General features: G+C 35.7%; 1 protein-coding gene across 3 annotated transcripts in view; it reads left to right on the top strand.

Moving 5' to 3' along the window:
- The window catches only part of UBR1 (ubiquitin protein ligase E3 component n-recognin 1), a 239,617-nt gene that overhangs the window by 43,018 nt on the left and 181,650 nt on the right, over positions 1-14,949 (top strand). For all 3 annotated transcript variants that reach the window (XM_037834169.1, XM_037834168.1, XM_037834167.1), the window contains exon 4: positions 1,451-1,561. In XM_037834169.1, the coding sequence (XP_037690097.1) occupies positions 1,451-1,561 (111 nt within the window). The remainder of the gene's footprint in view (positions 1-1,450; positions 1,562-14,949) is intronic.

A 14,949-nucleotide genomic window follows, 5' to 3' on the forward strand; every position in this document is an offset into this window, starting at 1 on the left:
TTACATTTTTATTGGCGTCTACAATCCTGTGTACCTTATAATTTATAATTCATTTCTGATATGATTTTCTTTTTCTTCTATTTATTATTCCCTGGGTTCACTCAAGTCTCATTTCATTAGTCCTTCTTTTATTTGTCCATTTCTAATCTTAGTTTTTGTATTTCTGATTCAAGGTGTTTGTTTGTTTGTTTTTTCCACATCCCAAATGCTTGTTTGAGGCTATGTAATTCAGTTTGGAGTGTTGTGTTACAGTTTTCTTCAGCTATGTAATTTCTGATTCGCAGTTTTTGCCCTTTTTTTTTTAACAGTATTTTTGTGTAGATATGGTCTGCTTTTTTCTATTCTTTTTTATTTTGTGAAGAAGGTTCCTAGTTCAAGAGTGTTCTCATCAGTCAGATCTGCCCTCTTGTGTGCAATTTCTTTTATAGATGATGGGGTGGTGGTGGCAGCGGGGGGAGTGGAAGGAAAAGGTTTGGCGTGTCTTGTTTCTCATTTCCACAGGATCTTATAGTTCCTTCCTTTATTTCCTTCACTGCCACATCTTTAGAAAACCCTTTTCTGTGTACTTGATTACCCAGAAAAGCAGTGCTTCTCTGAGGCTGCCAGTTCTGGTCCTGATCACTTTCAAGCTGTTTCCCCAAACTGTGAACCACTAAGTCGTAGCCTGTATTAAGTAGTTTGTCACTTACCATTGGTGTCTCTTTTTGGGTGTGATTTTACCTGTGCTTCATCTAAGTCTTCAGCACCCCTCTTCTCTCTTTCTTCTCTCTTAATGACTCCCTCCTTGCAACCTGTACCCACAAGCTTGAAATGGTAGGCAGCGGGGAGCTCTATTGTAACAGGTAATTTGAAGGTTGTGGTATTTATTCTTTGTTTCCTAGTAATGCTGAATGCATGGCTCAAATGTGGTTTTATTGCTCCTCTTGTTCATATTATGCTTTGGGGGCAAGGTTTGAGAGGAGATTCAAAATCAGACAATGGCCATTGCCATTTTTTTTTGTGTGTGGTAACATTGAAATGAAAAATGTTTTTATTGATATTGGACAAAGTTGTAGATGAAACAAAGTACTTTATACATTTTTTAAGTACTGTATAAATATATCATGATAAAAGGTCTCATTATTCTTTGTGCTGCAGAGGTTATTTTTTATACTTCACAGTCTTTCTCAATGTGTACAAAAGTTTTTAAACTGTTACTAAGAAATTAGAGTTCCATGTCAAAAATTCATCAGTTTTGAGTCTGTTTTTGTTGTGATGAAGTATTCAAGGCTTTGAAGTTTTTGTTACTGTTACCTAATCAGAATAGTTTTTGGTATATCCAGATTCTATTACATTAAAGGCAATTAAGGCCAAAATATTGGTGAGCATTTCTTATCTGAGTCATCTTTATTCTTCCTTGTTTGTATTATGTTTTGAAATCAAGACATATTCTTTTTATTTTATTTATCAGATGCATACATCTACTGGAGGAGGGTTTTGTGACTGTGGAGATGTAGAGGCATGGAAAACTGGTCCTTTTTGTGTAAATCATGAACCTGGAAGAGCAGCCCCTACAGAAGAGGTAAGACTATCATTTGTAAAAAGTTGCCATTTTAAGCTTGCTGGAATTAGATAAAAATATATATTATATGTATGGGTTAAACTAAATTCCATAGAGAATCCTGATTTTTTTGTTGTTGTAATCTTCAAATTAAGGAGTTTTAGTCCACTCTAGAGAAGTTGTGGACTTGATACTGTATTCTCTCTTTGTCTAAGAGGGAATGAATTTACAACGAAAAGAGAAGTTTAGAATAATCTTTGTTAGGCAGTCAACTTGAAAAGTTAGAATAAACAATATATAAGTCTAAAAGATCAAACAGAAGTAATAAAGATAGAAGTAGACTGTCATGATTTAGGAAACAGTAGAACTGACACATAAATTCAAGAACTGCTTATCCAAAAAAAAAAACAGTCAACAAATAGATATACCACTATGCATTCTAATCAGGAAAAAACATGAGCAACCACAGAAATAGTCAATTAGAAATGAGAACTGAGAAGTTACCATAGAACCACAAATACAAAAGAAATTAAAAGGATTGTAGAAGGCTTTTTATAGAACTCTGAGTAAGTACGTTTGAAAATGGATTGTTTTATCACGCAGTATAAAGTGCCATAATTTATTCAGAAACAGAAAAAAAACTTAGTAACTATGGAAGAAATTCAGAAAACTGTCACAAAATTTCTTTTCCTAAAAATGTATCTCAAATAGTTTCATATATGAATCCTTTTCAAATCTTCAAGAAATACTTTTATGCTCTTTACATTGTTCCAAACACCCCAATTGTAATAAACAACCTTAGGGTCCATATTTTTATTTCTTTAATACTATTCTCTACTAAAAGAAATCGGGCCTTGCTGTAGAAATGCCTGATTTCTGTTCTAGGTCAGGGAATATATATATATAAAGTATGCTTGTCTGTGACATGTTGCTTCTCTCTTGTGACTTTCAGAGTTCACTCTTTTATCTTTGGTATTTGATTATAATATGCCACTATGTGCATCTATTTGGGTTTATACTGCTTGGAGTTCATTGAGTATTTGGATATTTATATCTTTTGTTAAATTTGGGAAGTTTCAGCTATTATTTCTTTGAATATTCATCTGCCTCTTTCTCTCTTTCTACTCTTTAAGGGACTCCTACAATGCAAATGTTATTATACTTTGCTTATGCTTGATGGTGTCCGGCAGTGGTTCCTCAGTCTCAGTTTGCTTTTCTTCATTCTCCTTAGTGGTCCTTAGACTGAATGAGTGATTTCAATTGTCTTATCTTCAAGTTCTCAGATTCTTTCTTCTGCCAGTAATAATCTGCTGTTGAACATCTCTAGGGAATTTTGTTACTGAAGAGATCTGTTTTGTTCCTTTTCATACTTTCTGTCTCTCTATTGATCTTCTCTTTTTGTTCATCTGTCATTTCATGATTACCTTTAATTCTTTGTACATGTTTTTCTTTAGCTTTTTGAGCATATTTGGATCATTTAAAAAATTCTTTGTGTGACATGTTCCAGGTTTGGTCTTCCTCATTTATGGCTTAAATGCTTTAATCTTCTCCTTTGCCTGGGCCCATTACTTCGTCTTTCTTTGTATGTTTTATAATCTTCTGTTGAAACTGGATATATTTCTATGTTAAGGTGTTATCACTGGAATTTAGACTCTAAGGTTTCTGTTCCTTAAACTTGTATCCAGCTAGTGGCATGACAAAGCTGTCCGCAATTGCCGGGAGCTCACAATTTTTTAAGAAGGAAGAAAGAAAAAAAGGAAACACTTTTCCCAGTTTTTAGATTGATGTGTACAAATGCTTTCCCTTAGGACTTTTCCATACAGTGATTTTAGAGAACAGCTTCAGGCCAAAGTGTAGTGGTTTCCCTTATCTTTGCTGTGCATACGCATGTGGCCTTAGGAATTCCCCCATTTACATGTTGTACTCTGTTCTTCCTAGGAAATGGTTTTCTTACAGTCCTGTAGTTTGCTACAGCCAGCAATCTCTTGCCCTAGGTAGAACGACTTGACTGCTCTCCCATAATGTTCTGTAGGAGTTCTGTGAGCTGCCTTCTCCACGTGGGCAAGTTCTGGGATGGCAAGTTCCTTAGGCCACCACCTGGGAGATTGGGGCCAGACATACCTTCTCCCAGTTCATATACAAGGATTACTCTGCTCTCTCCAGAACCAGGGCCTGGGTTCCGCACTGAGAATGCAGGCTAGCACCAAGCTGGTGAAAGGTTGAGGATGGGTCAGCCAGGATGCCATGAAACCCTACTGCTTTTTTTTTTTTTTTTTTTTTTTTTTTTGAGTTACTTGGTAATTTTCAGTTGCTTTTTTTTTTTTTTTATCTTCATTTTATTGAGATATATTCACATACCACGCAGTCATACAAATCGTACTTTTGATTGTTTACAGTACCATTACATAGTGGTACATTCATCACCCAAATCAATCCCTGACACCTTCATTAGCACACACACAAAAATAACAAGAATAATAATTAGAGTGAAAAAGAGCAATTGAAGTAAAAAAGAACACTGGGTACCTTTGTCTGTTTGTTTCCTTCCCCTATTTTTCTACTCATCCATCCATAAACCCTACTGCTTTTTAAGTTGCCTTTTTCTTGATGTAGTGCTCTCCCAGTTACTGAAGTCCTGTAACTGTTTTATGGAGCTTTGAAAAAGATATTTCTGCTAGTCCTTGCTGGTTGTTCAAAGCTTGAATCACCTCTTTCCACCATCTTGAAGGAGCAGATCCCTTTTTTTTTAGAGATACATACTAAAACATTTCAAAGGAAATATTATAGCTATATTTTACCTTAAAATACTTTAGCCAAAAAAAATTGTTTTTAATTGTTTAAATCTAGGTGTAAAGGAAATGTTTATTTTACTGTTTTTTCTGTTTTCTTATATTTTAAAAAGTTTCAGTAATAAAAAGATCAAAAATAAATTTAAAAATCTCTCAATTAGTTAAATACCAAGCATATGACACAAAAATGTAGAAATTGTTCCAGAACATAGAGGGTGAAAAAGGGGAAAATTTCCAGATTAGTTATATAAATCAACATTATATTGCCCTCACATCTGACAAAATATAGCTCCAGAAATTACAGATTAATTAATGATTATTATGTCAAAATACTGAATAAAAGAGCAAATGAAGTCAAGCATCAATGAATAATATATCACAATCATTCTTATAAACCTCTTTTGGAATTCACCCGTGAAACCATTTGGGTCTGGCACCTTTTGGGAATGTAGATTTGATAATGTTCTCAATTCCTACCTTGGTTACTGGCCTCTAATCAAAAGACATAAATCATGTTTAGTTGCAAAACACCATTATAGATGAAGGCAAGTTTAGGTATTTCACTATTGCTGCTATTACTTAATATTGTTCTGGAAGGACTGCAATCAGATAGATAAATAGAATAAACCATGCTACATAAATATTGGAAAGGAGGAGGCAAATGGTCATGACTGCATACCTGGAAAACCCAAGAAAATTAACTGGAAAAAAAACGATAGTGAAGTTTATTAAGGTTATATGTTTAAAAACCATTAGTTTTTCTATATAATTTGTTCAACAAAGATTTCTTGACAGTCCTTACAAGCAATATCTATTAGAAAATGTAATGGAAGAAAAAATCCCATTCACTACAGCATCAAAAAGATAAAATACCTAAGGAGAAACAGAAGAAATGTACCAGCTCTACATTATGGAAACTTTAAACCTATAATATGATGGGCATGAAAAAAAATCAAAAGACATACTTTACTCTGAGATTAGAAGTATTACAAAGATAATTTTTTTTCCAAAATTAATCTATAAATTCAGTATACCCAATCAGAATAACAAACAAATTATTGTTTGGAATTGGACAAAGTAATTCAAAAGTTCTACTGGAAAAATAATTTGTGGGAATTGCCCCCGAAATTCTGAAAAGTAGAGTGTAATTAGGTCTAGCAGATTTAAAATGTATTAAAGAGCTTTCAGAGTAAATCAAAACAGTGTGACTCTGGTATATGAACAGACAGCACATCAGTAGACTAGAAAAGAGAATCCAAACTCATATTGTTAGTCAAGATATTTCATATCAATGAGGGAAAGATGTGTTATTCAATAAATGGTATTGGGATAACTGGGTAAAAAATAAAATCTTGGAAAAAAATAAAGCTTGTTCAGTGCTATATCAGAGAAATTCTAGAATTATCAGAGATTTAAAGTATTTTTAGAAAAGAAAGAAATTATGAACTTATTAGAATAAAATGTGGGTGAATTAAAAAAATAATCTTGAAGTAGATTGGGTCTTTTAATGTAGAAGCCATAAAAAGGAAAAATTTACTTCTTTATAGCAAACAACAAAGAGATAAGATTAGTGACAAATTGGGCAAAATTTTACAATATATGACAAATATAAAGGTCTATCATTGAGAAACCCCTGGTATTCTGTATATGTATGCTATGAGACCACTCACATATAGTATACCCTACTTTACAAAACCCTAAATGGAAGGAAATGGTAGAATTATATTTGGAAAAGTAAGATATGTTCATTTCCATCATTGACTCTTAAGACAGATGGCCTCATTCATTTCCATCATTGACTCTTAAGACAGATGGCCTCATTTCGAGTCATAACCCTACTAACTAGCTCTGTGACCATGGCAAAAGTATTAAACCTTTCCATGCATCAGTTTCTTTATCCTTAAACTGGAGATAATAGCATCTGCCTCAGAGAGCTATGAAGTTTAAATGAGATAATGCATGTATAACATGCTTAGTCTTAGGACATGCCTGGCATATTGTATTAAGGCCCAGTAAATGTTACCTGGCAGTGGCAGTAGCATCAGCATCAGCAGCAGCAGTAGTAATATTCTTTCAATACCTATGGCTTTATGTATTTCTATACACACTTCTGATACTAGCAAAACTTCACATTTGCGTAACATTTTAGATTTATTTATTATTTTTTTTTCACAATGAATAAAATTTATTTCTACAAACCCTTCACAACCTTCCATATCTACACAGACATTGTATTACATATTCTTGCTTTTCATTCTGTAAAAGCAGTCATTTTATTTTAAGGTAAAACTATACCCCTTTTCCTTAACAAAGGATGCCCTGCATACTTTACATACTTGCATACCTTAAATTACCAAAAAGATAATTGAACTGTCTCCAAATATATAAAACAATTATTCCTAAAATAAAGTTTTTGAAAATCATAAATTAGTTTTTTCAGTTATAAATTTATATTATTCATCTTATAAAAGTAGTCATTGTTTTACTATTCTTTTTAATAGAGTTGTTTGTTTTAAAAGTCATGGGCATATAAATAGGACTAGAATTTTTTGCTACAATTTTGTAACTGTATCTGCCAGTGTTTTCCTCTGTCCTTGCCTAAGAATGGTGAGAAAATTGAATTATATCCAAGACTTTTGGTAAAAGTATTGCAACTAGCAATTTCTTAACAAAAGAGCTCTTTTAATTTTTACAGCTTTGGAGGTTTAAAAAAAACTCTCTGTTTCTATAACATCCCCAAATTATAAACACCCTCAAAGGCATACTGTCTCTCAAGGTAAGGAAAATATATTATAAATATTTAAGTTGTTTTAAACATAATCCAAGAAAATTTTTCCATAGCACTCAAGGATATTTTCTTTAACCTACTCGACCTTTAGAAATTTCTCAATCAGATTTATTTAATTGCCCCATCTCAAGACTATTGATACTTTTAAATAATAATTGGTTTTCAGCAGCTGTTGTTGCAAGGATATTATTGGAAAAAAATATCTAAATTGGGGAATTCCTCATAACTTTACAACTCAGTAACCCCTACATGACAACTATGCAAAGCATGGCTTATTCTGCAACAACTCCCTTGTACATAATAGCCCCAATCTCCAGCCCCAGTATAAAGAATCCCAAACCATACCTTGCACCTCCACCATCTTTCTGCGCCCCACCCTTCCCTCATTAGTTGCCCTGACGGGTTTGCTCATTCAAGGCAAGGGGCTTATTTTGGTTTGCTAAAGCAGCCATGGGTTGGCTTTTACAGTAGTGATTTATTAACTTAAGTTTGCAGTTCTTAGGCCATGAAAATATCCCATCAAAAGGATGCAAACTGGACTCTGAAACAATACACTTCTGTCTTCATGGGACCAGCACACCTTTGTCACATGGGAAGACACATGGCTGGCACCTGCTGGTCCTTCTTTCCTGGGTTTTATTGCTTTCAGCTTCTGGCTTCAATGGCTTCCCCTATGTTTTCTGTGGCTCTTCTCTTAACTTCTCTTGGATTTTTCTCTTTGAGCGTCTCTCTTTTTTTTTTTTTTTAAATCTTCATTTTTTTGGGATATATTCACATACCACGCAGTCATACAAAACAAATCTTACGTTCGATTGTTCACAGTACCATTACATAGTTGTACATTCATCACCTAAATCAATCCCTGACACCATTAGCACACACACAAAAATAACAAGAATAATAATTAAAGTGAAAAAGAGCAATTGAAGTAAAAAAGAACACTGGGTGCCTTTGTCTGTTTGTTTGTTTGTTTCCTTCCCCTATTTTTCTACTCATCCATCCATAAACCAGACAAAGTGGAGTGTGGTCCTTATGGCTTTCCCAATCCCATCGTCACCCCTCATAAGCTACATTTTTATACAATTGTCTTCGAGATTCATGGGTTCTGAGCTGTACTTTAATAGTTTCAGTTATCTATCACCAGCTACCCCAATTCTTTAGAACCTAAAAAGGGTTGTCTAAATTGTGCATAAGAGTGCCCACCAGAGTGACCTCTCGGCTCCTTTTGGAATCTCTCTGCCACTGAAGCTTATTTCATTTCCTTTCACATCCCCCTTTTGGTCAAGAAGATGTTCTTTGTCCCACGATGCCGGGTCTACATTCCTCCCTGGGAGTCATATTCCACATTGCCAGGGAGATTCACTCCCTGGGTGTCTGATCCCACGTAGCGGGGAGGGCAGTGATTTCACCTTTCAAGTTGGCTTAGCTAGAGAGAGAGGGCCACATCTGAGCAACAAAGAGGCATTCGGGAGGAGGCTGTTAGGCACAATTATAGGGAGGCCTAGCCTCTCCTTTGCAGCAACCGTCTTCCCAAGGGTAAATCCTGTGGTAGACAGCTCAACCCATCAAACCACCAGTCCCCTGTGTGTGTGGTCATGTTAGCAAGCATCGAGGTGGGGTAGGCCAATACCCCTGCATTCTCCACAGGCTCCTCAAGGGGACTCTGCATACTTTTTTCCTTGTTTTTTTTAACTTTTTTTTTTTTTTTTAATCAACTGTATGAAAAATAAAAAAATTAAAAAATTAAAAATAATTTTAAAAAAACATACAATAAAAGAACATTTCAAAGAGACCATAACAAGGGAGTAAGAAAAAGACAATTAACCTAAGATATCTACTTTACTTCTAACATGTTCCTACTCTACCCCAAGAAAGTTGCCTAATATGGCAACATTTCTGTGAACTTGTTCCTACTATACCCATCAGAAATTAACAGACCATAGTCATTCCTGGGCATTCCCAGAACGTTAAATTTACCCACAATAGCTTATCTGTTCTTCTTGGATTATTGTTCCCCCTTCCTTAATTGCTCTCTATTGCTAGTTCCCCTACATTCTACATTATTAACCATTTGTTTTACATTTTTCAAAGCTCACTTTAGTGGTAGCATATAATATTTCTCTTTTTGTGCCTGGCTTATTTCGCTCAGCATTATGTCTTCAAGGTTCATCCATGTTGTCATATGTTTCACGAGATCGTTCCTTCTTACTGCCATGTAGTATTCCATCGTGTGTATATACCACATTTTATTTATCCACTCATCTGTTGAAGGACATTTGGGTTGTTTCCATCTCTTGGCAATTGTGAATAATGCTGCTATGAACATTGGCGTGCAGATATCTGTTCGTGTCACTGCTTTCTGATCTTCCAGGTATATACCAAGAAGTGCAATCGCTGGATCGAAGGGTATCTCTATAACTAGTTTTCTAAGGAACTGCCAGACTGACTTCCAGACTGACTGAACCATTATACAGTCCCACCAACAATGAATAAGAGTTCCAATTTCTACACATCCCCTCCAGCATTTGTAGTTTCCTGTTTGTTTAATGGCAGCCACTCTAATAGGTGTTAGATGGTATCTCATTGTGGTCTTAATTTGCATCTCTCTAATAGCTAGTGAAGCTGAACATTTTTTCATGTGTTTCTTGGCCATTTGTATTTCCTCTTCAGAGAACTGTCTTTTCATATCTTTTGCCCATTTTATAATTGGGCTGTCTGTACTATTGTCATTGAGTTATAGGATTTCTTTGTATATGCAAGATATCAGTCTTTTGTCAGATACATGGTTTCCAAAAATTTTTTCCCATTGAGTTGGCTGCCTCTTTACCTTTTTGAGAAATTCCTTTGAGGTGCAGAAACTTCTAAGCTTGAGGAGTTCCCATTTATCTATTTTTTCTTTTGTTGCTTGTGCTTTGGGTGTAAAGTCTAGGAAGTGTCCGCGTAACGCAAGGTCTTGAAGATGTTTTCCTACATTATCTTCTAGGAGTTTTATGGTACTTTCTTTTCTATTGAGATCTTTGATCCATTTTGAGTTGATTTTTGTGTAGGATGTGAGGTAGGGGTCCTCTTTCATTCTTTTGGATATGGATATCCAACTTTCCCAGCCCCGTTTGTTGAAAAGACCATTATGACCCAGTTCAGTGACTTTGGCGGCCTCATCAAAGATCAGTCAGCCATAGATCTGGGGGTCTATCTCCGAGTTCTCAATCCGATTCCATTGATCTATATGTCTATCTTTGTGCCAGTACCATGCTGTTTTGACAACTGTGGCTTTATAATAAGCTTCAAAGTCAGGGAGTGTAAGTCCTCCCACTTCGTTTTTCTTTTTTAGAGTATCTTTAGCAATTCGAGGCATCTTCCCTTTCCAAATAAATTTGATGACTAGCTTTTCCAAGTCTGCAAAGTAGGTTGTTGGAATTTTGATTGGGATTGCATTGAATCTGTAGATGAGTTTGGGTAGAATTGACATCTTAATGACATTTAGCCTTCCTATCCATGAACATGGAATATTTTTCCATCTTTTAAGGTCCCCTTCTATTTCTTTTAGTAGAGTTATGTAGTTTTCTTTGTATAGGTCTTTTACATCTTTGGTTAAGTTTATTCCTAGGTACTTGATTTTTTTAGTTGCTATTGAAAATGGTATCTTTTTCTTGAGTGTCTCTTCAGTTTGTTCATTTCTAGCATATAGAAACATTACTGACTTATGTGCATTAACCTTGTATCCCACTACTTTGCTAAATTTGTTTATTAGCTCTAGTAGCTGTATCGTCGATTTCTCAGGGTTTTCCAGATATAAGATCATATCATCTGCAAACAATGACAGTTTTACTTCTTCTTTTCCAATTTGGATGCCTTTTATTTCTTTGTCTTGCCGGATTGCCCTGGCTAGCATTTCCAGCACGATGTTGAATAACAGTGTTGACAGCGGGCATCCTTGTCTTGTTCCTGATCTTAGAGGGAAGGCTTTCAGTCTTTCACCATTGAGTACTATGCTGGCTGTGGGTTTTTCATATATGCTCTTTATCATATTGAGGAAGTTTCCTTCAATTCCTACCTTTTGCAGTGCTTTTATCAAAAAGCGATGTTGGATTTTGTCTAATGCTTTTTCAGCATCTATTGAGATGATCGTTTGATTTTTCCCTTTTGAATTTTTAATGTGTTGTAATACATTGATTGATTTTCTTATGTTGAACCATCCTTGCATGCCTGGAATGAACCCCACTTGGTCATGGTGTATGATTTTTTTAATGTGCCTTTGGATTTGATTTGCAAGTATTTTGTTGAGGATTTTTGCATCTATATTCGTTAGGGACATTGGCCGGTAGTTTTCCTGTTTTGTAGCATCTTTGCCTGGTTTTGGTATTAGATTGATGTTAGCTTCATAAAATGAGTTAGGTAGTGTTCCATTTTCTTCAATTTTTTGAAAGAGTTTAAGTAAGATTGGTGTCATTTCTTTCTGGAAAGTTTCGTAGAATTCCCCTGTGAAGCCATCTGGTCCTGTGCATTTATTTGTGGGAAGATTTTTGATGACTGATTGGATCTCTTTGATTGTGATGGGTTGCTTGAGGTCTTCTATTTCTTCTCTGGTCAGTCTAGGTTGTTCATATGTTTCCAGGAAATTGTCCATTTCCTCTACATTATCCAGTTTGTTGCCATACAGTTGTTCATAGTATCCTCTTATAATTTTTGTAATTTCTTCAGGATCTGCAGTTATGTCACCCTTTTCATTCATTATTTTGTTTTTATGGGTCTTCTCTCTTTTTGATTTTGTCAGTGTAGCTAGGGGCTTGTCAATCTTGTTGATCTTCTCAAAGAACCAACTTTTGGTGATATTTATCCTCTCTTGTTTTTTTGTTCTCTGTGTCATTTATTTCTCCTTTAATCCTTGTTATTTCTTTTCTTCTACTTGGTTTAGGATTGGTTTACTGTTCATTTTCTAGTTTCTTTAGTTGATCCATTAGTTCTTTGATTTTGGCTCTTTCTTCCTTTTTTTTTTTTTTTTTTTTTAATCTTCATTTTATTGAGATATAGTCACATACCACGCAGTCATACAAAACAAATCGTACTTTCGATTGTTTACAGTACCATTACATAGTGGTACATTCATCACCCAAATCAATCCCTTGCACCTTCATTAGCACACACACAAAAATAACAAGAATAATAATTAGAGTGAAAAAGAGCAATTGGAGTAAAAAAGAATACTGGGTACCTTTGTCTGTTTCCTTCCCCTATTTTTCTACTCATCCATCCATAAAGTAGACAAAGTGGAGTGTGGTCCTTATGGCTTTCCCAATCCCATTGTCACTCCTCATAAGCTACATTTTTATGCAACTGTCTTTCTTCCTTTTTAATATATGTGTTTGGTGGTATAAATTTCCCCCTCGGTACCACTTTTGGTGCATGCCATAGGTTTTGGTATGTTGTGTTCTCATTTTCATTCATCTCTGTATATTTAGCAATTTCTCTTACTATTTCCTCTTTAACCCACTGATTGTTTAGGACTGTGTTGTTTAACCTCCAGGTATTTGTGAATTTTCTAAGTCTCTGATGGTTATTGACTTCTAATTGTATTCCATTGTGGTCAGAGAATGTGCTTTGAATAATTGCAAACTTTTTAAATTTATTGAGGCTTGTTTTATGTCGCAGCATATGATCTATTCTGGAGAAAGTTCCGTGAGCACTAGAGAAGTATAAGTATCCTGGTGATTTGGGATTTAATGATCTATATATGTCTGTTAAATCTAATTCATTTATCAGATTGTTTAGGTTTTCAGTTTCCTTATTGGTCTTCTGTCTGGTTGATCTATCTATAGGAGAGAGTGATGTGTTGAAGTCTCCCACAATTATTGTGGAAACATCAATTGCTTCCTTTAGTTTTGCCAGTGTTTCTCTCATGTATTTTGTGGCACCTTGATTGGGTGCATAAACATTTATGATTGTTATTTCTTCTTGTTGAATTGCCCCTTTTATTAGTATGTAGTGGCCTTCTTTGTCTCTCAAAACATCCCTGCGTTTAAAGTCTATTTTATCTGATATTAATATTGCTACACCTGCTTTCTTTTGGCTGTAGCTTGCATGAAATATTTTTTTCCGTTCTTTAACTTTCAATTTCTTTGTGTCCCTGTGTCTACGATGAGTCTCTTGTATGCAACATATTGATGGTTCATTTTTTTAATCCATTCTGTGAATCTGTATCTTTTAATTGGGGAGTTTAATCCATTTACATTCAATATTATAACCGTGACGGCGTTTCTTGAATCAGCCATCTTATCCTTTGGTTTATGTTTGTCATATATATTTTCCCCTCTCTCTATTAATATCCTTTAATGTACCCATACCGAATCTCTTTAGTACTGAACCTTTCTCCAAGTCTCTCTGTCCTGTCTTTGTTTCTCTGTCTGTAGGGCTCCCTTTAGTATCTCCAGTAGGGCAGGTCTCTTGTTAGCAAATTCTCTCAGCATTTGTTTGTCTGTGAAAAATTTAAGCTCCCCCTCAAATTTGAAGGAGAGCTTTGCTGGATAAAGCATTCTTGGTTGGAAATTTTTCTCACTCAGAATTTTGAATATATTGTGCCACTGCCTTCTCGCCTCCATGGTGGCTGCTGAGTAGTCACTACTTAGTCTTATGCTGTTTCCTTTGTATGTGGTGAATTGCTTTTCTCTTGCTGCTTTCAGAACTTGCTCCTTCTCTTCTGTGTTTGACAGTGTGATCAGAATATGTCTCGGAATGGGTTTATTTGGATTTATTCTATTTGGAGTTCGCTGGGCATTTATGATTTTTGTATTTATGGTTTTTAGAAGATTTGGGACGTTCTCCCCAACAATTTCTTTGAATACTCTTCCTAGACCTTTACCCTTTTCTTCCCCTTCTGGAACACCAATGAGTCTTATATTCGGACGTTTTATATTATCTATCATATCCCTGAGGTCCATTTCTGTTTTTTCGATTTTTTTCCCCATTCTTTCTTTTGTGCTTTCATTTTCCATTCTGTCTTCTTCCCGGTCACTGATTCGTTGTTTAGCTTCCTCTAGTCTTGTACTATGAGCATCTAGAATCTTTTTAATTTGGTCAGCAGTTTCTTTAATTTCCGTAAGATCATCTATTTTTTTTATTTAGTCTTGCAATGTCTTCTTTATGCTCTTCTAGTGTCTTCTTGATATCCTTTGTATCCCGTACTGTGGTCTCATTGTTCATCCTTAGTTCTTTGATTAGTTGCTCTAGGTACTGTGTCTCTTCTGACCTTTTGATTTGGGTGCTTGGGCTTGGGTTATCCGTATCGTCTGTTTTTTTCATATCCTTTATAATTTTCTGTTGTTTTTGGCCTCTTGGCATTTGCTGAACTTGATAGGGTTCTTTTAGGATTTGTAGACCAATTGAAGTCCTTATCTCTGATTTATGAGATCTACTGCTTCATGGAGTACACTTTCTCTAACTAACCAGCAGGTGGCGTCCACGAGCCACCTGTTCTCCACATGCCAGTTCTCCCCTGCTTAGCCTTTATGGTGAGTGGGGGAGTGAGTCTTGCGGGGTCCAACTGGTGTACCCAACTTGCGTGTGTACTTGGTGTTGCCCGCCCTGTATATGGGGCATGTGTCTGGGCAGTCAGGGAGGGGTGGTGGCTGTAACAATCAGATCTCCATGGTGTTCCTGGAGTTTTAAAGCAGGTTCAATAGTCTAACCCTTCAGTTCAGTCCTGCCACAGTTTGTCTCTGCCAGTGACCCACAAGTCCTTGGTATTGGTGTATGGCTCCTGAGACTTGCTAGTGGGTCCCTCTTCCAGGCCGTGAACCCCTGGTCCTTTGTTGAGGGATGACTGTGCTATGTCACAG

The sequence above is a fragment of the Choloepus didactylus genome, chromosome 4, assembly GCF_015220235.1.
Source record: "Choloepus didactylus isolate mChoDid1 chromosome 4, mChoDid1.pri, whole genome shotgun sequence".
Classification (NCBI taxonomy): domain Eukaryota; kingdom Metazoa; phylum Chordata; class Mammalia; order Pilosa; family Megalonychidae; genus Choloepus; species Choloepus didactylus.